General features: G+C 40.1%; 1 protein-coding gene across 1 annotated transcript in view; it reads right to left on the reverse strand.

Annotated features, from left to right (window-relative positions):
- Positions 1-4,514: 4,514 nt before the first annotated feature.
- The window catches only part of IL23R (interleukin 23 receptor), a 71,828-nt gene continuing 53,412 nt past the window's right edge, over positions 4,515-22,930 (reverse strand). Inside the window, exons 8-11 of the mRNA XM_061120003.1 lie at positions 18,147-18,236; positions 15,047-15,152; positions 10,463-10,553; positions 4,515-6,834 (exon numbers count right to left, since the gene is read on the reverse strand). Of these exons, the coding sequence (XP_060975986.1) occupies positions 6,184-6,834; positions 10,463-10,553; positions 15,047-15,152; positions 18,147-18,236 (938 nt within the window). The 3' untranslated portion in view covers positions 4,515-6,183. The remainder of the gene's footprint in view (positions 6,835-10,462; positions 10,554-15,046; positions 15,153-18,146; positions 18,237-22,930) is intronic.

Here is a 22,930-nt window from a genome sequence, read left to right on the forward strand (position 1 = left end):
TGAAGATTTCCAAGATATACTGAAAGGTGAAAATGACAAGTCACAGAGCAATACCATATGTTAACATTTAGGTAGAAAACATACTGGAAAGAAAACCATTAACTTGTGTGTGCATGCCTGCTAAGTCATTTCAGTCATGTCCAACTCTTTGCGACCCCGTGGACTGTAGCCTGCCAGACTTCTCTGTCCATGGGATTCTCCAGGAAAGAATACTAGAGTGCCATGCCCCTCCTCCAGGTGATCTTCCTGACCCAGGAATTGAAACTGAGCCTCTTTTAACTTGTTGAGGGTCACTGTTTTTGACGATAGGAATGGCATATGGGAAGAAGGGATATGGAGAGGGACAGTCACTTTCTATTCCATTTACATTGGCATAGCTTAGATTTTTAAAGTGGTTTTTCATGTATAACTGTAGAACTTAAATATATATATGTGTATATATATATTTTTACATATATATGTTTTACATATGTATATTTTTACATATATATGTATGTGTATATATATGTATATATATACTATATATATAAATATATATAATATATATTTCATATATACACAATATAATATATATATTATATATGCTATATATAGTAATATATATACAATATAATATATATATACAATATAATATATATACTATATATATACACACAATATATATATACAATGTAATATATATATACAATATAATATACATATACAATATAATATATACATACTATATATATATACACACAATGGTAATATATATATGTATAACCATTGTACCCTTTCTTTGTCACTCATTTCTAATAAAATTCTCAGGCAGGATGTGACCAGAAAGAAAGCAGTCTGGCTTATTGACTTCCGCATCTCACACTTGGGTTCTCGTGTTTGACTGTTTATGATTTCCTTCCTGTGCTCTGACAAAGTCACTAATTTTAGGTATGCCTTTATGGTTAGAAACAGCATTTTGTTTTACTTGAATATTTGAACCGATGATCTCAAGAATTGTTTCTGCAACACTTGCTTAGTCTGTACATATGTATTTCTTCTCATAAAGTGAGGTCAGAATCCTCTTCCTACCCCAAACAAAAAGGGATGATTTAAGAATACGTTCTTAATTTGTTGCTAAATGTTAATTATAAGAATTAGATAATAAGCTATTTTCCTGAACATAAATATAAAGGAAATCCATCTTTAGAAAATTGATGGAAATTCTGTATACAAGAGATACAGAGTGTTTATCCTAAATTAAGTTGAAAAGTGAAATTACCAAAATAGCTAGAATCCTAACATGAAACATTAATTGGAATTTAATGGTATAATCTTAGCAGTGGGAAAGAGACATAACAACATTCTATCAAACCTTTCTTAAAGTTTCTTATAATATTGCCTTACTATAGCATCCAAGAAAGTTACACACAATCCACTCCAGGAATCAGAATCCAATTATTTTATATTGGTTTCATGCTCCTACCCAAGAGAGATCCATAAATTGTTTTTAATCACTTCTTTTATTTTAAATCAGTAGTGTCTGCCAAGTGGGTAATGTTTTCCATTAAAACATCACCTCCTATAACTGGTATAATTATTTCATAGAGAGATAAACTGCAGAACAATTCAGCAGTCTTTGGGTTTATAAAATCTAATTATATTCACAACACAATATTTTATTCTTAGTGATCACAAAGAGAACATAAACTTGAACAAAACCCAGACACTTATGATGAAATAATTGGAAAGAAACAAGTTAATTACTGCATATAGTACCGCCTCTATTAACAGGCTCTGAGAGGAAGCTTTTTACTTAGTCATTCAGTGTGTAGGGAGGCTCCAGGGAGTTCTGGTCCCCTTTGTCTGGGTAGCAGCCTTGTGGCTGAGAGGGACAGGTTAGTACAATCCTGAGGTACAGGCTTCTCAGGGCTGGGCTAGGACCCAGATCACCAGGTGTGGACTAGAGATTCCTCGGCCTTGGATTTTCACTGTGCATGGATGGATAGGCTGCTGCAGTGGCAGAGGAGAGGCAATGAACAGGCACGAACTTCACCCTCCGTTTCAACAGAAGATTTGCTTTCACTTGTTTTATATTTGGGGCTTTTGCAACAGATTTCATTGCAGAAAAGGGGTCAATTGCTAAAATTTACTTTTGAAAACCTTTGCCCTATGCCACAGTCATGTGCTGCCTCTGTCAAAGGGACTGAAAATATAAGGAAAGAAAAGAAGCTGGGTTGTTGTTTGAACCCGGAGGGCCAAACAACAACCCATGTTACCCGAGAACCGTGTGCTAGAACGCCAAAGCCTCCTTACAACATCAGTATTGTTTCTTTTCTTTCTCTCTCTCTCTCTCTGATTTTTAATTTATTTGGTTGTGCAGGATCTCAGTCATGGCATACGGAATCTTGTTCCCTAACCAGGGCTCGAACGCAGGCCCCCTGCATTGAGTGCGGATTCCTAACCGCTAGACCACCAGGGAAGTCCCATCGATATTATTTCTAACTCTGGTAAAAAAAAATTCCTAATTTAAAAAAAGGATAAAGCATACACAAACACACACACAAACCAAGAAGATACCCTCAAACTGTACTTCAGTTGTTCCTCCCCACATTGTTTCTATGTAAGAAAAGGGAAGTAGGGCCAAAGAAGATACATGACCAGAAGGAAACTGGAAATCTGTTCATCAGCTTCAGTATTGTCCAGAACTAAGGCATTCCATTTTGCTTCAGCATCCTGCATATTAGTCTACCTTTCATTCTTTATATTTCTCTCCCCTTCTTTCCACTCAGTGGTATCTCCAGAGGACTTTTTCTCACTCTTTCTTTCTTCCTTCTTCTCTTTAACCCACACCAATAAGTTTAACACATTCATTTAGGAAGCAGAAACTTAGCAAGACTTTGAGACTCAAGAGGAAGAAAGTTAATAAGTCCAAGATGGAAAGATGAAAAGATACACACTTGTCCCCTAAAGCCACAGAAAATGCTGGCTGAGAAATGGAAGGGTGGCAAAGGGCTGCAGTTAGGAGCAACTTGTCCACGAGGAAAAGAAGTAGAGACATTAACTACTGGAGAATTCTTCTGTGAAAGGGACCTGCCTGTGGCAAGCTGATTCTCACATGCAGCGCCTACCTGTGGCTCTGACTGCAGTGTCAATGCTCCCTCCTAGGAGAGACCTTCCTTGACTGCCCAGCACAGAGTGGCCACTAAGTGCCTCTCTACTACATTATTCCATTTTACCTCTCTTCATGGCACTCATTATCTGGCATTTTTCTTCTATATATATTTTTTTTCTGCCTCTCTCCACCGCCTATCATCACCTCCTTCCCCACCAAAATATAAGCTCCCCAAAGGGCAATGATTTTCTGCTTTTTGCTCCTAGAATAGAAGCCCCAAGGCTGCAGGGACTTGGCTGATTTTGTGAACGTCGATATCAATTCAGGGAAGGCAGGGCTTCCCTGGTGGCTCAGATGATAAAGAATCTGCCTGCAATACAGGAGACTGGGGTTCAATCCCTGGGTCAGGAAGGTCCTTTGGAGGAGGAAATAGCTACCACTCCAGTATTCTTGCCTGGGAAATCCAGTGACAGAGGAGCCTGGTGGGCTACAGTCCATGGGGCCTCAAAGAGTTGGACACAACTGAGCAACTGAGCATATTAATTCAAAATGCTTTACACAGAGTAGGGGCCTTCAATGCTTCAGTGAAAACTTGTTGAATAAAAGAATCAAAGAAAGAAAACCCTTTTCTGTTGATCAAGTTTGCATGGTGATGAAGCAGTTAAGTTTTTCTCTGAGTTGGGACAATGGCAGGCACATTGCTTTGGTTGTAGGTATAGCCTCCATTTTTAGTCTGTTGGGACCAACAAGGTCAGTGGCATGGATGGAACTAGAAGTGTCTCCTCTGTGCTAAATATGATTTGGGTGTGGGGAGGATGCTGTAACAAGAGAAAGCAGCTCCTTCCTGCTCCAGGGGGGCAAGAAGGAGATGTTGTAAAGGAGGCACTGACTGCGTTGAAAGCAAACACAGAAGATCTAATAATGCTTCAATACTTTAAACTTGACAAAAGCTTTTTTGATGTGTGGCAGGTTACACTTATACTGAAATATAATTTGAAAATATTCTTCACTTGTTAACAGATGTCTTCATCAGATTGGTAAACATCAAAGATTCATCTTGGTCTTTTGTTATCTCTATCTCAAATACTACCTGCATCTTTGCTTCATTATATTCTCCCTTTAGGTAAGAATAAGGCAAAAGCACATGATCATTTACAAGTCAAGATATTTAGTATTAGCATTTTGTTAGTGATTTAAAATATACAGCTTTCTGAATATATAAAATACAACAAATATATACATATTTTAGGATAAATAGAATAGAATTTCACAGTAGAAGATACATTTTTTTTTACACTAACAGTAATGTTCATTTTGGAGCACAATGGCTTTAGTAAGTGATATAAAGTAAAATAAAGAGGATTGTCCAAAAAAAAAAAAGCCAAAAAAATGAATTGTGATAAATTATATGTTGGACATTAGCAGTTTTCATAAATAGAATGACGAATGACCAAATGATTTATCATCCAAAGGGATACTTCTGAGAAGGAAAGGGCACACTGGTCACAATTAACAAAAGCCAGGATAAACCAGGATATTTGGTCATCCTCCTCATGGGGACATCTAATGTCAAAACTACTTTGGGTTTTTTTTTTTTTCAAAAGCCAATACAAAACAAACTAGCTTGCTCAATATGCTGAACACTGGTCCTTTTTTGATTAACTGCTTTGGTACAGTAAAATTAAGGAGAAGGCAAAAGCAACCCACTCCAGTACTCTTACCTGGAAATTCTCATGGACGGAGGAGCCTCGAGGGCTACAGTCCATGGGGTCGCTAAGAGTCGGACACAACTGAGTGACTTCACTTTCACTTTTCACTTTCATGCATTGGAGAAGGAAATGGCAACCCATTCCAGTGTTCTTGCCTGGAGAATCCCAGGGACGGGGGAGCCTGGTGGGCTGCCATCTATGGGGTCGCAAGGGTCGGACACGACTGAAGCGACTTAGCAGCAGCAGCACAGTAGAATTAAACTATTTAATCTGAATATAAATTATCATTGACAACTGTTAGAAGAGGAAGAGAAGTTCAATCGGTAATCTGCTCAATTTTCAAATGGCTCTGATCATTAGAAAAAATTTCCCCTTGATGTAAAAATTAACCATAATAGAAAAGTCTGCTGGGTACCATTTCTCAGCTTAAAAATATGCATTTTGTGTTTTTACGATTACCCACTTCCAGTGTTGACCTGGTTGGCAGAAAGCTCACTGCCAGCCCCAGCCCTTATTGGCTGTGTTCATCAGGAGTCCTGTGTTGAGAGGATTCTGAGGTCACCTTAGGGCCAGCAGCAAGGCATGTGGTGATGTCTTAATGGTGTTTATAGGAGACATGGACTATGGGGCAGTGACAGGTGTGGCAAGTATTGCCATCCCAGATTTGGAAACACACCTGTTTTTACAATAATTTTCTGGCAGACATCCAATACAAAAGAAATAATCACACCTTGTTGATCCTGCTTCTTCTACCTGAATAAGTCTATTACAGTGTAATTAGCACATCAGCTACACCACAGAAGAATGTCGTCACTCTTAACTAGAACGAAGACAACCACCTCATGATTTCCACACATCACTGTTTACAACTCTCTCACTTCAAAATCAAAACAAGGAAGATCACATTCTTAATACCTGAATAGAAAGTAGTAGGAAAAAAAACGACAACACAGTAAACATGTAATTAATTGTTCCTCTGTTTCCATCCCTTACTTGTTTTGTTGTTTGTGGGCTATATTTTTATCTACTAAGTAATAAAATGAAAGTTAAAGGTGTTTTTCCTCTTGTAAGCAAATACTAATAGTTCGATTTTAAAAAACTATTTTCAGCATTTATTTCATTACCATGTATTTTGCATTATTTATCCTTCATACAGAGAGATCTGTTTAGTGCCTTGCAATAAGGAAAATTTTTAAAAGATATAGTTGAAACATTTTTTAAAATATAGAAGTCTTCTCTAATATTTCTGCTGCTTTTGTGGTCATGAAGTATGTTTCATCTTTGAATCTTGATTCTCTAATAAGAAAAAATTGGGCAGAATTAAATCTGTGTTGAGAGAGAGAGCCCTCTTCAGATTGCAAGGCAGCTTTTGACTACACAAATCTACTTTTCTAAGAATGAAATCCTATTGAAGTGGCTTTCCAAAATATTTTGTGGAAAGTAAGAATCAATAGATGGCAACTCTTTGTTCATGCTCCCCAAACAGGAGACAAATTCATCAGGCAGCAGGGTTTGTTCTGGAATAGTTTCATTCAGTGATGCATCTTCCAGAAGCATGGCAGTTTCCCCCTCTATCGAGTTTTGCATGTCCGGAGGACTGCATTCTCCTTGATTTAAAATGAGGCTTAATCCTTCAAGAAAGAGTGTGTTACTTAGTGAATTTGTACTTGAGACAGAAAAAGCAAAATCAGGATATTTTTTAAACCTGGCATTGTTTCCCATGTTTAAGGAGTCAGCTGGTAGTTCCAGAGTTGAGGAAGCTGTTTCATCATCATTGCTGAGATGGTTTCCCTCAGGGAGAAAACTTGAAATCTGGGGTTTATACCCAGTGTTGAGATCAGGAATATATACAACTGTAGTGTTGGTGAGTAGTGACTTCTCCAGGCTCTCTTTTCTCTCCAGGCATCCTGTATTGTTTTCTTTCTTGTAGCCCATGGGTTTTTCTTCTGGGAGAATGATTTCTATCTCTGTAATCACCGGATCAACATATAGGACCTGTTCACTGGAATTGTTACTCATAAATTCATTTTTTTCCTAGGAAGGAAAGACACTTTTAGTTTACAAAAGACATTTAAAGGAGCAAACTGGATAAATAAGGACTAGAATTTTGCTCTCCCTCAACTTTCCTTTCCCCCTTGCTTTTCTTCATAGTGTTTCTCTTCTGATATGAATTTCTACTTTTGTCTTGTTATTCTGCTCCATTCCAGAGGTTTGTTAAATTCTCCCAAGAAGGAATTGAAGGAAAGAAGTAATAAAAATAATCCATGCTGTAAGCACATGTCTTTATTTATGAATTTTAAAGAGAAAGAAGCCTTTTGCTTGTTAACTTGCATATTATCTCAGTGCCTTTTAAAATTTTGAAATATTTTGTAATATTATAGAGCTTTACTAGAAGAAAATACTTTGTTGCTTAAATAAAAGCCACCTGATGTGAAGAACTGACTCATTTGAAAAGACCCTGATGCTGGGAAAGATTGAAGGCAGGAGTAGAAGGAGACAACAGAGGATGAGATGGTTGGATGGCATCATCAACTCAATGGACATGAGTTTGAGTAAACCCCAGGAGTTGGCAATGGACAGGGAGGCCTGGCGTGCTGCAGTCCATGGGGTCGCAAAGTTTTAGACATGACTAAGTGACTGAACTGAACTGAAAAGGGCACAGAGAATCCTGTTTTGCTTCCATTTGAGAATAAAGTTGTGGTAAATGCTTTGGGTTGTGGCTCCAAAGGTGGGCAGCTGCTCACAATTCAGACATGTCTGTGGTGATCAGTCAGGAGGGTGAGTGAAGAAAGTTTTTATTTGTATAAAAGCCTGATGACTTTTCTGGTAAGAGAAGGGCTCACGGCCTTTCACCTGTTGGCTGGCTTCCCAGGACAAGTAACTCCCACCAAACACACTTATAAAATTACAGATGCCCGCTATGATGGAATGTTTGAGTCCTTCCAAAATTCATATATTGAAACCCTGTGATCATATTAGGAGATGGGACCTTTGGGAGGTAATTAGGTCATGAGAGTAGAGCCCTCATAAATAGGATTAGTGTTCTCATAAGAAGAGACACAAGAAAGCTGATCTCTCAGACTGCCATCTGAGGATATAGCAAGAAGACAGCCATCTGTAAGAGAGCTCTCACTAGGAACCACATCTGCTTGATCTTGGACTTCCCACTTAAGCTGCCCAGTCTGTGGTATTCTATTGAGCAGCCTGAACTGACTAGACTACCACCTCTTAGTCTTTTGGCAGAAAGCAAAACCTCATCTGAAGAAAACCCTAAGGTTTATTTCTAATTTATTTCTAATTCCAAGAGCTCAGGATGGGAAGGAAGTTTGGCAAAAGGAAGACCTTGAATAAAGCAGGGTGAAATATCATTCAAATTTTTTCAACTCAGCCTCCCCCAGGCCTTTGCTAGGTTTGTGTTGGGAAGGGCAGACATATAATCATGGATCAGATGTAGTCAAAGGAACCAAGAGTAAGGGGGTGTTTTCCCCTCTTCAGGTTGGCAGCTGAATGGAGAAGTACATAGGGGACAGACCACAGTGAAGAACACAAAGGAAGAGGAGAATCTGATCACAGTGAGGTCAGGGACAATTGTCTGAGTCACAGAATGTTCCCAGTTCCCCAGGATAACTTGTGGGGGGACAAGACAGAGTGACTAAGTGGAATGAATATCAAGACCACAGCATTTATCAGCTACTGTTTACTGACTGTGTACTTGCCCTTCAGCCAGTTGTTAACTACTTTATTCTATGTATGGGTTCAGTTATTCTAGACCACCCCTCCACTATGTACAACATTACCTCCTTTAGAGTCAACCATGTCCACACTCTTTCCTTTAAGTATCCAGTGACAAGGATCCCTCCTCCTGCTCATGGTAGGCCTTTCCTCCTCAACCCTTCATAGTCTTACTTGATCAATCCTCGCCCCCTCTCTGCCACCCCATACTAGTCCTCTCAAGCCCACCCAATTTAGTACAAATACAACTCTGAGTCCATACTGCTCTGAAGCTATTGTTATACATAGTTTGCATCAGTACCATCAGTACTGAGAGCATTTGACCATGTGTCAGCATAGCCCCTTTCTTACTTCTCTTCCAGTCTACACTCATCAAAAGATGTCTCCATGCCCATTCCCACTTCCTTATCTTCTATTCACTTCTAACTGAACCTCTGGACGGACCACCGGTGACCTGCTCCTTGTCATATTCCATAGGCACATTACACTCCTTATAAGCCCTCTACAAAGTCAGCACCAAGGACCCTTGCTTAATGACACTTTGCCCACCCCTCACAATGCTAATTTCTCATAGTAGTTTTCAAACCCTTAACAGTGTTCTCAATACTGGCTGTGTAGTGGATTCACATGGGGAACTTTGAAGATGCTGACACCTGGGCCTCCCCACGTCAGCCGTCCCCCCAAAGATCCTGGATTGTGGCCTGGGAATCAGGATTCTAAAATGCAATCAAGGCTGAGAACTGTTGTCTTAAGGACTTATCTGGGGCTCTGAAAGGAGTTGATTAGTGGGCTCACTAGATCTCCAGATAGAGCCACTTCTACTTGTTTTGCAAATACTTGTCTACTTCAACATCATTTGAACAAACGGTCCCTAGGCTAAAAATAAACTTAAGCTTGAAAACTGTTGGTTGGCAGAATGAAGTCTGAGTTCCATAACAAGGCCTCCCGTTCCCTGATCCCACTCTATGTGCGGTGCTTAGTCACTTTAGTCATGTCTGACTCCGTGCGACCACTCTGCATTCCCCCATTATTCCAGCCACTCCTCACATCAGATGTTTCCACAAAGCCACACCCAGCAGGCTCTTCTCACCTCTGCACCTTTGCTCATGTAGCCTCTCTATTTTGAATGTTCTCTGTCTCTCCTGAGCAATTCCTTCCCATCTCTTAATATATTTCCTCTACACTCTCATCAGGTTTGGTCTCATTTCTTTCACTATACTACGTTGCTGCATTTCAATGCTTAGATGATGTGTCTGTCCAACCAACTGAGTTTTGAGCCCCTTGACAGCCAGGCCAGAGAGCCAGAAAGTGTAAGAGCACACATAGCAGATTCTTCCCGCTCCTCCATAACCAGCAGCTGCTCCTTCGAAACCTGCAAGATCCCCTATTGCCTCAGGGTCTTCCCGGGACAGCCTTCTATTCTTTGCTGAACTGGAGACCCGGCCTACCCCTGGTGACACCATCTGCCACAGTCTCCTCACATCCATCTTCTCAAATTCCACTGGGTCTCAGGGGCAAAGTAGTGTCTTCCTTGGGCTCCACCTGCTTCTCCAAGTCATGTAAAACAGAAGCCCCTTTGTGTCTCTGAGGCTCCTTCTATTGAGATTTTCTTCCCTGTTTCTTCGGTCTCTGGGGACACCTACCAATTATTTGGCCACCAAGTGGCTCTGGCACCTGGCTTACAATCTTATTCTTCTCTTTTGAATGGCATTGCTTCTCTCCTCTCTTCCATCTCTTTTTTCTTCCCCAATCCATTCTCTCATCTCTCTTAAGTATGATCTGAAATATGTAAAATTTTATTTCTGCATATGTTTATACAGTTGTGCAAATATGCACACACACTTATTTGAATGGAAATTCTACTTTAACTATTGGACTGTGCTGTTGGTCTCAGCTGCCATTTAGTTTGTACTTAATGGTGTTTGGTTACCTGAAGTATTTTCACAGCTTTACTGTTTTCCATATTAGGAATATCTTCATAGAGCCACTTTGGTATTAGCAATAAGATTCTTCTTTTAATTCTAAAAAACAAAAAATGACACATTATAATAAGTATCTTACTTGAGGACTGCTGCAGGCAATCATCTTGGAGATTAGGAAATAAACTAGAATAGAATGCATAATAAAAATTAAAATTTCCAATGCAGGAACTAAGATTTCCATCTTCTTAAAAGTTATGTGGGAAGTTAATTCAGTATCTTTTCAGATTTTCCTCTTCTCCATATTGCTCTGCCTCTAAGGAGTCGGAACATTCCAAAACACTCACACTAGATTCAAGATAAGCAGGAGAGCCACCCAGGAAGTGAAACTAGACACGCGTTAAATATGGCAAACCATTATAAGTGGAGATGTTAGTGTGGAAACATTTGTAAAACTTAAGGGATAAATGTAAACTTTCCAAGGGGAGCATAACCATAAAGAAATATTAAAGAGGAGAATGTCATACAAGAAAACTGTAACATGTGAGCTCCTCTAATTGTAAATAATTGTAAATAAGGTTGAGAGAGTGGTAGCCACTAACTTTCCTTATAAGGTCGGAGTAGGAGCCTGGAGAAGTTGTCTTGCGGTTGTATGACATGTAGAGAACACCAGTTTTTACTTCAGTCATGTACTTATTAAGGATCTCTGGGGTTGTGTGACAGAAATAAAGAAGAGGGAGAAGCCATGAACACCCGACTTTTCCTCCAAAGCTACCCCTTGGCACTGCCACTGTGTTGAAAGCACTTTCTACATTTATGTAAACACTGATTTGAGCAAAGAGGTTGTCTCGAGAGCTTAGCTTGGGAGCTTAGAAGAGACTACAGTGAGCTCTGGCACATTATTACATGTTAACAATGCACCACACAGATCAGGCTTGCTTATCTGCTTATGCAGCTTCTGTAAGCACTTCAAATAATTAACAATCAAAATGGCTGCACAGACTTTTCTAGCTCAACTTGACCTCAAACTGTAGTGTAAAAGTAGTTTCTTTACATATATTGATACAATGTTTTATGGTACAGTTTCTTCTACTATTTCATTATCCTTTAGCATAGCTAAAATAAGACCAAACTGGTAAATTCATGATACTGTAGAAAAGTTTTTTAACAGCATGCTGGTACAGTGAGGAAAAAAGTATTCATTCAATATCATAGTAATCCAAGTCTATGCCACAACCAGTAACTCTGGAGAAGCTGAAGCTGAATGGTTCTGTGAAGACTTACAAGACCATTTAGAACTAACACCCCAAAAAGATGTCCTTTTCATTATAGGGGACTGGAATGTAAAAGTAAGAAGTCAAGAAACACCTGGAGTAACAGGAAAATTTGGCCTTGGAGTACAGAATGAAGCAGAGCAAAGGATAATAGAGTTCTGCCAAGAGAACACACTGGTCATAGCAAACACCCTCTGCCAACAACACAAGAGAAGACTCTACACATGGACATCACCAGATGGCCAACACCAAAACCAGACTGATTATATTCTTTGCAGCCAAAGATGGAGAAGCTCTATACAGTCAGCAAAAATAAGACTGGGAGCTGACTGTGGCTCAGATCATGAACTCCTTATTGCCAAATTCAGACTGAAATTGAAGAAAGTGGGGAAAACCACTAGACCATTCAGGTATGACCTAAATCAAATCCCTTATGGCTATACAGTGGAAGTGAGAAATAGATTTAAGGGACTAGATGTGATAGAGTGCCTGATGAACTATGGACGGAGGTACGTGACATTGTACAGGAGAGAGGAATCAAGTCCATCCCCATGGAAAAGAAATGCAGAAAAGCAAAACTGCTGTCTGAGGAGGCCTTACAAATAGCTGTGAAAAGAAGAGAAGACAAAAGCAAAGGAGAAAAGGAAAGATATACCCATTTGAATGCAGAGTTCCAAAGAATAGCAAGGAGAGATAAGAAAGACTTCCTCAGCGATCAATGCAAAGAAATAGAGGAAAACAACAGAACAGGAAAGACTAGAGATCTCTTCAAGAAAATTAGAGATACCAAGGGAACATTTCATGCAAAGATGGGCTCAATAAAGGACAGAAATGGTATGGACCTAACAGAAGCAGAAGATATTAAGAAGAGGTGGCAAGAACACACAGAAGAACTGTACAAAAAAGATCTTCATGACCCAGATAAACATGATGGTGTGATCACTCACACTCACCTAGAGCCAGACATCCTGGAATGTGAAGTCAAGTGGCCTTAGGAAGCATCACTATGAACAAAGCTAGTGGAGGTGATGGAATTCTGGTTAAGCTATTTCAAATCCTAAAAGGTGATGCTGTGAAAGTGCTGCACTCAATATGTCAGCAAATTTGGAAAACTCAGCAGTGGCCACAGGACTGGAAAAGGTCAGTTTTCATTCCAATCCCAAAGAAAGGCCATGCCAAAGAATACTCAAACTACTGCACAGTTGCACTCATCTCACACGCTAGTAAAGTAGTGCTCAAAATTCTCTAAGCCAGGCTTCAGCAATATGTGAACCGTGAACTTCCAGATGTTCAAGCTGGATTTAGAATAGGCAGAGGAACCAGAGATCAAATTACCAACATCTGTTGGATCATCGAAACAGCAAGAGAGTTTCAGAAAAACATCTATTTCTGCTTTATTGACTACACCAAAGCCTTCGACTGTGTGGATCACAATAAACTGTGGAAAATTCTTCAGGAGATGTGAATACCGGAACACCTGACCTGCCTCTTGAGAACCTGTATGCAGGTCAGGAAGCACCAGTTAGAACTGGACATGAAACAACAGACTGGTTCCTAATAGGGAAAGGAGTACATCAAGGCTGTATATTGTCACCCTGCTTATTTAACTTATATGCAGAGTACATCATGAGAAATGCTGAGCTGGAGGAAGCACAAGCTGGAATCAAGATTGCCAGGAGAAATATCAATAACCTCAGATATGCAGATGACACCACCCTTATGGCAGAAAGTGAAGAAGAACTAGAGAGCCTCTTGATGAAAGTGAAAGAGGAGAGTAAAAAAGTAAAGCTTAACATTCAGAAAACTAAGATCATAGCATCCAGTCCCATCACTTCATGGGAAATAGATGGGGAAACGGTGGAAACAGTGGCTGACTTTATTTTGGGGGGCTCCCTGCAGATGGTGATTGCAGCCATGAAATCGAAAGACACTTACTCCTTGGAAGGAAAGTTATGACCAACCTAGATAGCATATTAAAAAGCAGATACATTACTTTGTCCACAAAGGTCCATCTAGTCAAGGCTATGGTTTTTCCAGTAGTCATGTATGGATGTGAGAGTTGGACTATAAAGAAAGCTGAGTGCTGAAGAATTGATGCTTTTGAACTGTGGTGTTGGAGAAAACTCTTGAGAGTCCCTTAGACTGCAAGGAGATCCAACCAGTCCATCCTAAAGGAAACCAGTCCTGAATGTTCATTGGAAGGTCTGATGTTGAAGCTGAAACTCTAGTACTTTGGCCACCTGTTGGGAAGAGCTGGCTCACTTGAAAAGACCCTGATGCTAGGAAAGATTGAAGGTAGGAGGACAAGGGGATGACAAAGGATGAGATGGTTGGATGGCATCACTGACTCAATGGACATGAGTTTGAGTAAACTCTGGGAGTTGGTGATGGACACGGAGGCCTGGCGTGCTGCGGTCCATGGGGTTACAAAGAGTCAGACACAACTGAGCAACTGAACTGAACTGAAGGAGAATGGGCAATGGGGCTGCTAATACACTAACACAATTGTTATCAAAGTGATGGATTCAGACACTGCCACACTTCTCTTCAGAGTGATTCAGGGGGTTTATTTGGGTAGAACTTGAAGCAGGTTACAGCTTAACTACTGTGAAGAATCCAGGCACAATAGACAGGCTTGAGGCACATTGAGAAGACAGCATAGGGAGAGAGAGAACATGGGCTGAGATGTCAGCTGCCTCTGGACTCCTGGCTTAGTGTTTGGTGACCTTGGTTTGAGCACACTTACCCTCTCTACACCTCATCTAAGTCATCTAAGTCACTCAGCTCTTCTGGCAGCGTCATTGCAAGGATTAAATGAATGACATTTGTAAAGAGTTTGGCATGGATAGATTCCCTGGTGCTCGGTTGGTAAAGAATCCACCTGCAAAGCAGGAGACCCTAGTCTGATTCCTGGATGGGGAAGATCCCCTGGAAAAGGGATAGGCTACCCACTCCAGTATTCTCGGACTTCTTTTGTGGCTCAGCTGGTAAAGAACCTGCCTGTAATGCGGAAGACCTGTGTTTGATCCCTGGATTGGGAAGATCCCCTAAAGAAGGGAAAGGCTACCCACTCCACTATTCTGGCCTGGAGAATTCCATGGACTCTATAGTCCATGAGATCCCAAAGAGTTGGACACAACTGAGTGACTTTCACTTTCATTTTTTGGCATGGATGCATACTCATTAAATACTGTTCCTTTTGTTTTGTCTTTCTCTCAGGAAAAGTGTTGATGAATTTTTAAAATAAATCACATAGTTGACTACATTTTGATGGTACAAATATATGGTCTAAATGAGAAAACAAATTCAAGAAAAACCTACCCAATTCGAAGTGATCTGTTAAATATCCCAATCAAAGATAGAACTGACAGCATAACAGCAAAGAAGACCATTCCCAATAAAAGTCCAATGTCTTGTTTCCTTTTGTCTGAAAGGAAAGAAAAATAATTTTAGCTATAATTTCCATCTTGGCTACCTGATGTGAAGAACCGACTCGTTGGAAAAGACCCTGATGCTAGGAAAGATTGAAGGCAGGAGGAGAAGGGGGCGACAGAGGATAAGATGGTTGGATGACATCATTGACTCAATGGACATGAGTTTGAGCAGACTCCTGGAGATGGTGAGGGACAGGGAGGCCTGGCATGCTGCAGTCCGTGAGGTCACAAAGAGTCAGACACGATTGAACAACAACATGTGATACCAGAATCACTGTTCTCTCTATTCTGCTCCAAGTGAAGGTCATTGATCTCAAAGGAAACAGGAAGATGAAATAAAATTAACCTTTACCTTGGGCTGTAAAGTGACTGCCATTCCAAACTGCACAACAATGTCTTTTGTTTGAGAAGATTGGGTTGCATGGATCTGAGGCCAGTGGGTTTCCAGAATTGAGTCTCTGGCACATGTGGTCAGTGTCAGACATTTTTTATGAGTTTGTGCTTGCATATTTTATATTAAAAAAAGTGTAATGATGAACCTCATTTGGTTTGTCTGACACAAGTGAGAATTCCCAATTGCTTGTGACAGAGGCTAAAGCTGGCCACAATCACAACTGAGGTTTTTTTTTGGTTTGTTTAACCTTTTGTACAAGACAGAAGTTATGTACAGTTTGTCACCATTCTTCAAAATTTACTGTTCATAAATTTCTTCCTGCTGAAAAAGGGCACTCTACTTAGAACAATATATAAGAGCGAAATTCAAATTGTCATATATTTTGCACTGATATTTTATTTTAAAAACAATGCTTCTTTTGAATTTTGAAGTAGAATTAATCACCTGCAATCTTTAAATAAATAATATATTCAACATGTGTTACCTGCCAGGCTCATCACATTTTCTCCCTGCTGCTGCTGCTGCTGAGTCACTTCAGTCATGTCCGACCCTGTGCGACCCCATGGATGGCAGCCCACCAGGCTCCCCCGTCCCTGGGATTCTCCAGGCAAGAACACTGGAGTGGGTTGCCATTTCCTTCTCCAGTGCATGAAAGTGAAAAGTGAGAGTGAAGTTGCTCAGTCGTGTCTGACTCTTAGCGACCCCATGGACTGTAGCCCACCAGGCCCCTCCATCCGTGGGATTTTCCAGGCAAGAGTACAAGAGTGGGGTGCCATTGCCTTCTCCGCATTTTCTCCCTAGTACATGAAAAACCCTATCTTCTGTTTTCAAATGTAGACTGTAATTGAGACATGATTTGTCACATGGGAGTTGTATCTAAGCCATGCTATGTATGGTCTCCTTCCATCTTCCTTCCTCCCTGTGACAAATGTTTATCAGATACTTACTACGTGACAGGCACTGAATTGGCCCTACCCTAGTTGTTTCCCAGCTGCACCTAACATACACCTGGGGGTCTCCAGGCTGTCCAGCCCCTCTGCTAAAGCCAGCTGGTGGGCTGGGGTCAATGTGGCTTAGATCACTCCTAGTCCCTGTGGGGTATGGAGTTAGTGTTTTCCTAGGACTGAAATACTATTGTTGAGAATTTCAAGCCACTAATGGGAGGACTGACTGCCAGATATTAGAGCCTAGAAGCTGATGGAGAATCCCTAAGTTAACATGGGATCAGGTAAAGGGGTGTGAGGAGTAGAGCAGAGTGACCGAAAGTACAAGCCGAGATACCTGGGTTTCAATTAGATGCTGCCATTTATGAGCTCTGTAACCTCAGAGCATAATAATGAACTTGCCAAAGCTCAAGTTTCCTCTTCTATAAAATGATATCTACCTATTAGAGCAGCTGTGAGTTCCTAGCCTTCACAGTTCTCACAGCAATATCAAGGTGCTGATCTGTGTGCTAAGTCTCTGCTAAGTCACTTCAGTCGTGTCCGACTCTGTGTGACCCCATAGGCGGCAGCCCACCAGGCTCCCCCGTCCCTGGGATTCTCCAGGCAAGAATACTGGAGTGGGTTGCCATTTCCTTCTCCAATGCATGAAAATGAAAAATGAAAGTGAAGTCGCTCAGTCGTGTCTGACTCTTAGCGACCCCATGGACTGCAGCCTACCAGGCTCCTCCGTCCATGGGATTTTCCAGGCAAGAGTACTGGAGTGGGGTGCCATGCCTTCTCCGCTGATCTGTGTAGCCATCTGTAATTAGAGATGTTTACTGAACCTAAGCACTTGGCTCATAATTGATTCACATAATACAAAATTTAGAGTACCCTTACACTGCTTCATCTTTATAACACTTACTACCACCTTATTTTTCTTGTTTTGTTTGTCATCTACCTCCCCCCAACACACATTCATCTATCTAGAAAAGAAACTTCATGAAGACAGGGGCTTTGTTCGTCTTTTTCACTGCTGATCCCCCAGTACTCAAAATAGTGACTGGCACATAGAATATGTGCCTGGAGACACAGAATATTTTTGAATAAATAAACAAAAGTCCAAAGAACATCAATATCACCTGCAAAAGTTTTTATACTATACCTGCCAGATTTCTATGCAAGGACATAAATGCTACACAACCTGATCTCATTATCTTTTTATGCCTAAAACATTTTGGTTTGCTTATCAATGGAAAATACCTAGTCATACTAACAAATAAAATGGAAGCTGGTTTGTGTAAGAGAAAGAGCACAATAGACTTCAGGATTTGAAAAACCGGATTTGAATTTTAGTCCAAACAAGTTCCTCAGTGTCTCTGAGTTCCAGTTTTCCCATCTGTAAAACAGACTCAACGCTTAGTTCAAGAAGTTATTTTGAAGATTGAAAAAGATGAAGTACATGAAACTTTTAGCACAAGGTAAACACTTAAATAATGATATTTTTTAGGAAGAATTTTTGAGGTCTTGAGGCCCAGCACAAATTGAAATGAACATGTTTCTAACCCAAAGCAAACGCTGGCAGAATCTACTTAAAACACTCCTTAAATTCAATTTTGAGCATATTTTTGTTGGTTATTTTCCTATGTAAATCATGTGGCATATCTTACCAGAAGTAAGGTGTTTTTTAAAGATGGAAGCAATTAGAAGTCCAGAATTCTGAGTATCATGTTGGAATGATTTCATTGTGACCTGAGGACCTTAAACAAAAAGAAAATAGTGTTAGCTTTTCATTCTTTGCACTCAGGTTACCCAGTTTCCTGAGAGTCTCTTTACATGTTTGGAGATGAATAAAGTAAACCAGTAACTTTAATAGACTGGAAAGATGGAGCAAAAGCCTTCTAGTGTGTGTGTCTTTTCTTCCTTTTATTAAATTGGATAAATCCCAAAGGAGGAAACATTCAAAGGACAATAAAAACTACCTGGAGTTTGTAAGATTTCAAGATGTGTCCACTCATTTCATGAGACTTCTAGGCAACAAATACCAAGGAGCTTTATTTCATTCACTGAGCCAGAAGAAAACGCACAACCGGTCTCTACTTGATTCCTTCCAATAGGTGATGCAATAAGGTTTAGGTTTCCTTAAGCACCTCCAAGATGTGGCACTTTTGCTTTGCATAATCTTCAAGATGCTGTTGGCAAACAGCATCTTGGCTCCATATAAGAAGCCCAGTTTTAATAATAGCAAATGAAGAAACAGACAAAGGATTAATCTCAAAAACATACAAGCAACTCCTGCAGCTCAATTCCAGAAAAATAAATGACCCAATCAAAAATGGGCCAAAGATCTAAACAGACATTTCTCCAAAGACATACAGATGGCTAACAAACACATGAAAAGATGCTCAATATCACTCATTATCAGAGAAATGCAAATCAAAACCTCAATGAGGTACCATTACACGCCAGTCAGAATGGCTGCTATCCAAAAGTCTACAAGCAATAAATGCTGGAGAGGGTGTGGAGGAAAGGGAACCCTCTTACACTGTTGGTGGGAATGCAAACTAGTACAGCCACTATGGAGAACAGTGTGGAGATTACTTAAAAAACTGGAAATAGAACTACCATATGACCCAGCAATCCCACTGCTGGGCATACACACCAAGGAAACCAGATCTGAAAGAGACACATGTACCCCAATGTTCATCGCAGCACTGTTTATAATAGCCAGGACATGGAAGCAACCTAGATGCCCATCAGCAGATTAATGGATAAGGAAGTTGTGGTACACATACACTATGGAATATTACTCAGCCATTAAAAATAATTCATTTGAATCAGTTCTAATGAGATGGATGAAACTGGAGCCCATTATACAGAGTGAAGTAAGCCAGAAAGATAAAGACCAATACAATATACTAATGCATATATGTGGAATTTAAAAAGATGATAACAATAACCCTACATGCAAAACAGAAAAAGAGACACAGATGTACAGAACAGAGTTTTAGACTCTGTGGGAGAAGGCGAGGGTGGGATGTTCTGAGAGAATAGCACTGAAACAAGTACACTATCAAGGATGAAACAGATCACCAGCCTAGGTTGGATGCATGAGACAAGTGCTCAGGGCTGGTGCACTGGGAGGACCCAGAGGCATGGGATGGAGAGGGAGGCAGGAGGGGGGATCGGGAAGGGGAACACATGTAAATCCATGGCTGATTCATGTCAATGTATGACAAAAACCACTACAATATTGTAAAGTAATTAGCCTCCAACTAATAAATATAAATGGAAAAAAAAAAAAAAGAAGAAGCCCAGTTTTGATTAGCAGACACTTTGAGCTTATAACATAAGGTTGGAATGCTATTAATGACTTCCCTCTGCTCCTTCCCTGCTGGCAAGGATCCTGGCCAGCCCTGTCTGCTCATAAAGGCTCTCAGAACACTGCTAATGAAAGCTTCTGACCAGGGTGGGGTCATCTAGCTTCTTTGATAGCTAACTCATTTTCAGTCTGAACTCAAGAGTCCTGGAACTTCCTCACCCACCTCCTCCCTCCTGATAATTAAAAGCTGCCTGAGGTCTGATTCATGTCAATGTATGACAAAACCCACTGCAATGTTGCGAAGTAATTAGCCTCCAACTAATAAAAATAATTGAAAAAAAAAAAAGCTGCCTGAGGTGATTTCAAGGACATGATTCTCCCAGTTGATGGAAGATGTTCCTAAAAGTGGTTCTAAGCTCTGAATCCCCAAGAGGGTCTCAAACCCTGTGTATTCAGTCATTCTGATTTTAGTGTTCAAATTCTTCTTTTAAAAGAATTACAATGGGGGTCAGGGAGAGATCACAACTTGAGATGCTTTAACTGCTACAGGGATATCACAGGCTTTTATAACAAGCTTTGTGGCTGGGGCAACTCTCTTTGACAAAAATATCACAGAGTTCCAATAAAAAATGTCCCTATGAGTCTTTGGAAATGATTATAAAAGGCTCATCTGGTTGCAAACACAAGCTCAACTGAAGAGGAGTCTTCTAAGAACCATGGGTAGGGAATTTTAGGAGATAAAAACATCAGAAAAGCCAAAAGTTCTTCCTTGTGTTTTTATCTTGCTTCTCCACAGCAAGAGGGAAATGTTTCACTCTGAACTGTGCATGCTGTATGCTCAGTCGCTTCCATCGTGTCTGACTCTGTGTGACCCAATGGACTGTAGCCCGCCAGGCTCCTCTGTCCATTGGATTCTCCAGGCAAGAACACTGGAGTAGATTGACGTGTCCTCCTGCAGGTGATCTTCCCAACCCAAGGATCGAACTGTCATCTTTTTATGTCTCCTGCATCGGCAGGCGGGTTCTTTACCACTAGTGCCACTTGGGAAGCCCTACTCTGAATTGTGACAAATCAGAAACCCTTTCGCGCTCCTCAGTGTTTCTGTAAATCTCTTTTTCCCCCGAGTGTGTGATTCCATCACCAGCGGCCAACAGCCAAGATTATTCATCTAATTTTAAGAAAAATATTACATTAAAATGTAATACAACTTTCAGTTTGGCAGAATCATGGGTTTATAGCATATGTTGCTGGATTATTTTGTTCTCATTTTTATTATTTTTGAATTAGCATTTTATTTAAAAATAATATATAGTGTTGTTAGCTTTTAAACACAGATTAATATAATTCTGTTGCATAAACTACAGGTGGTTATTTGGCAATGAAACATCAGTTATTAATTTGCGTCACATAAGAATAATTTTCATATCTGACTAGGGCTTTATTAGCCCTAATAGAGAAGAAAAATAATATCCTTTAGAATCTTTTGTTATCATAATTTCAAATTGACCAGGTTAGATTAATGAAGCTATTTAAAAGACGTGCTTAGTTGTGAGAAGGTAATTTCATAAAGAATCGTGTATCTGAAGTAAGACAATTTATAAGCAAAATTATCAGAGAAGAAATGGAGTCAGTGATAAAAATTTTTAAGCATGGGACGAAAATGAAGCCATGTAGACTATATTCTTCACGGCATACTGCCACCAAGTGGCTAGGTCATTTCTTTTTAAATCACACGTAATATTTTTCATTATAAAAGCAATAACTATAAAAAGAGAAAATAATTTTAAAAGAAAAATAAAACAGAAGGAAAAAAAAAGCCCTAACCCCATCCCCTTAATCCACCTTCCATGACTAAAAACATTGTTTATATCAACTCTAATGATCAGTGTATTGCCTAAAACGCTAGAAAAAATCTCACAGTATTTTTGTTATTTGTTTAATGTCTGTGGTATTGTCTGTAAAGAGACAATTCTGTCTCTGCAGCATAATATTAAATTATGCTTATTACTCTCACAGCACATATTTGAGTAAACTCAGAAACCCCAAATCATCTCTAATTTGGTAAGAATTTTTATATAATTTATACACACTGACATTGGACACTAGAGTTAGTCTTAACAGAAGGGAACGTGTTTATAGGGAGTCTAGAATTTTTTTTTTTAAAGATGCAGTTTCTTATTCTTGGACAAAACTAGAAGCATAACTGCATTCTTTGGTCCACTGAATACCAGCTTAATTTAATCAGATCTACTCAAAAGGAATTAACTTTTGCAATAATGTATTCCATCTGTGTCTTATGGATAATGTCAAACTAGTCTCCTCAGCCTTTTCCTCCACGTCTACCATGGGGCAAAATGTGTTTTGTTATTCTTTTAAAGTGATGATTTATTGAGTACTAATTACTTTCCAGATAGTGTACTAGACTTTACATGCTTTCTCATTTAATCCTTATAACAACCCAATCAGGTAGATAATACTGATGTCCTCATTTAAAGATGAGGCAACAAAAGCATAATAAGGATAAATGACATGTCCAAAGTCACCTAGGCAGCGATCCAAGAGTAAAAATTCCTACCTGGTTCTGGCATGTGATTTATGCTGGTCGCTGGCCCCATTAATTAACAATCTCCCTTTTCTATCAGGATGGCTGCAGGTGGGGCAGCTGAGCCAGCCCAGCAAGCAGAGCTCGCCTGTTGATACTTAGCCGTTGTCCCTGGGAGCTGGCCAGTGTGTTAGAGCTGCCTGGCCTTGTAGGGCTCAGGATGCATCTCAATGGCCTATGGTTGGACTAACCCACTGAGCACTGATTCTTAGACTCTTCCACCCTTGAGTTATTTTCTTCTGAATATCAACTATTTTATACAAGCTATGGTGGCTCAAACGGTAAAGAATCTGCCTGCAATGCCGGAGCTGCTGCTGCTGCTGCTAAGTCGCTGCAGTTGTGTGCGACTCTGTGCGACCCCATAGACGGCAGCCCACCAGGCTCCCCCGTCCCTGGGATTCTCCAGGCAAGAACACTGGAGTAGGTTGCTATTTCCTTCTCCAGTGCTTGAAAGTGAAAAGTGAGAGTGAAGTCGCTCAGTCATGTCTGACTCTTAGTGACCCCATGGACTGCAGCCTACCAGGCTCCTC

Source organism: Dama dama, chromosome 20 (assembly GCF_033118175.1).
Source record: "Dama dama isolate Ldn47 chromosome 20, ASM3311817v1, whole genome shotgun sequence".
Taxonomy (NCBI): Eukaryota; Metazoa; Chordata; class Mammalia; order Artiodactyla; family Cervidae; genus Dama; species Dama dama.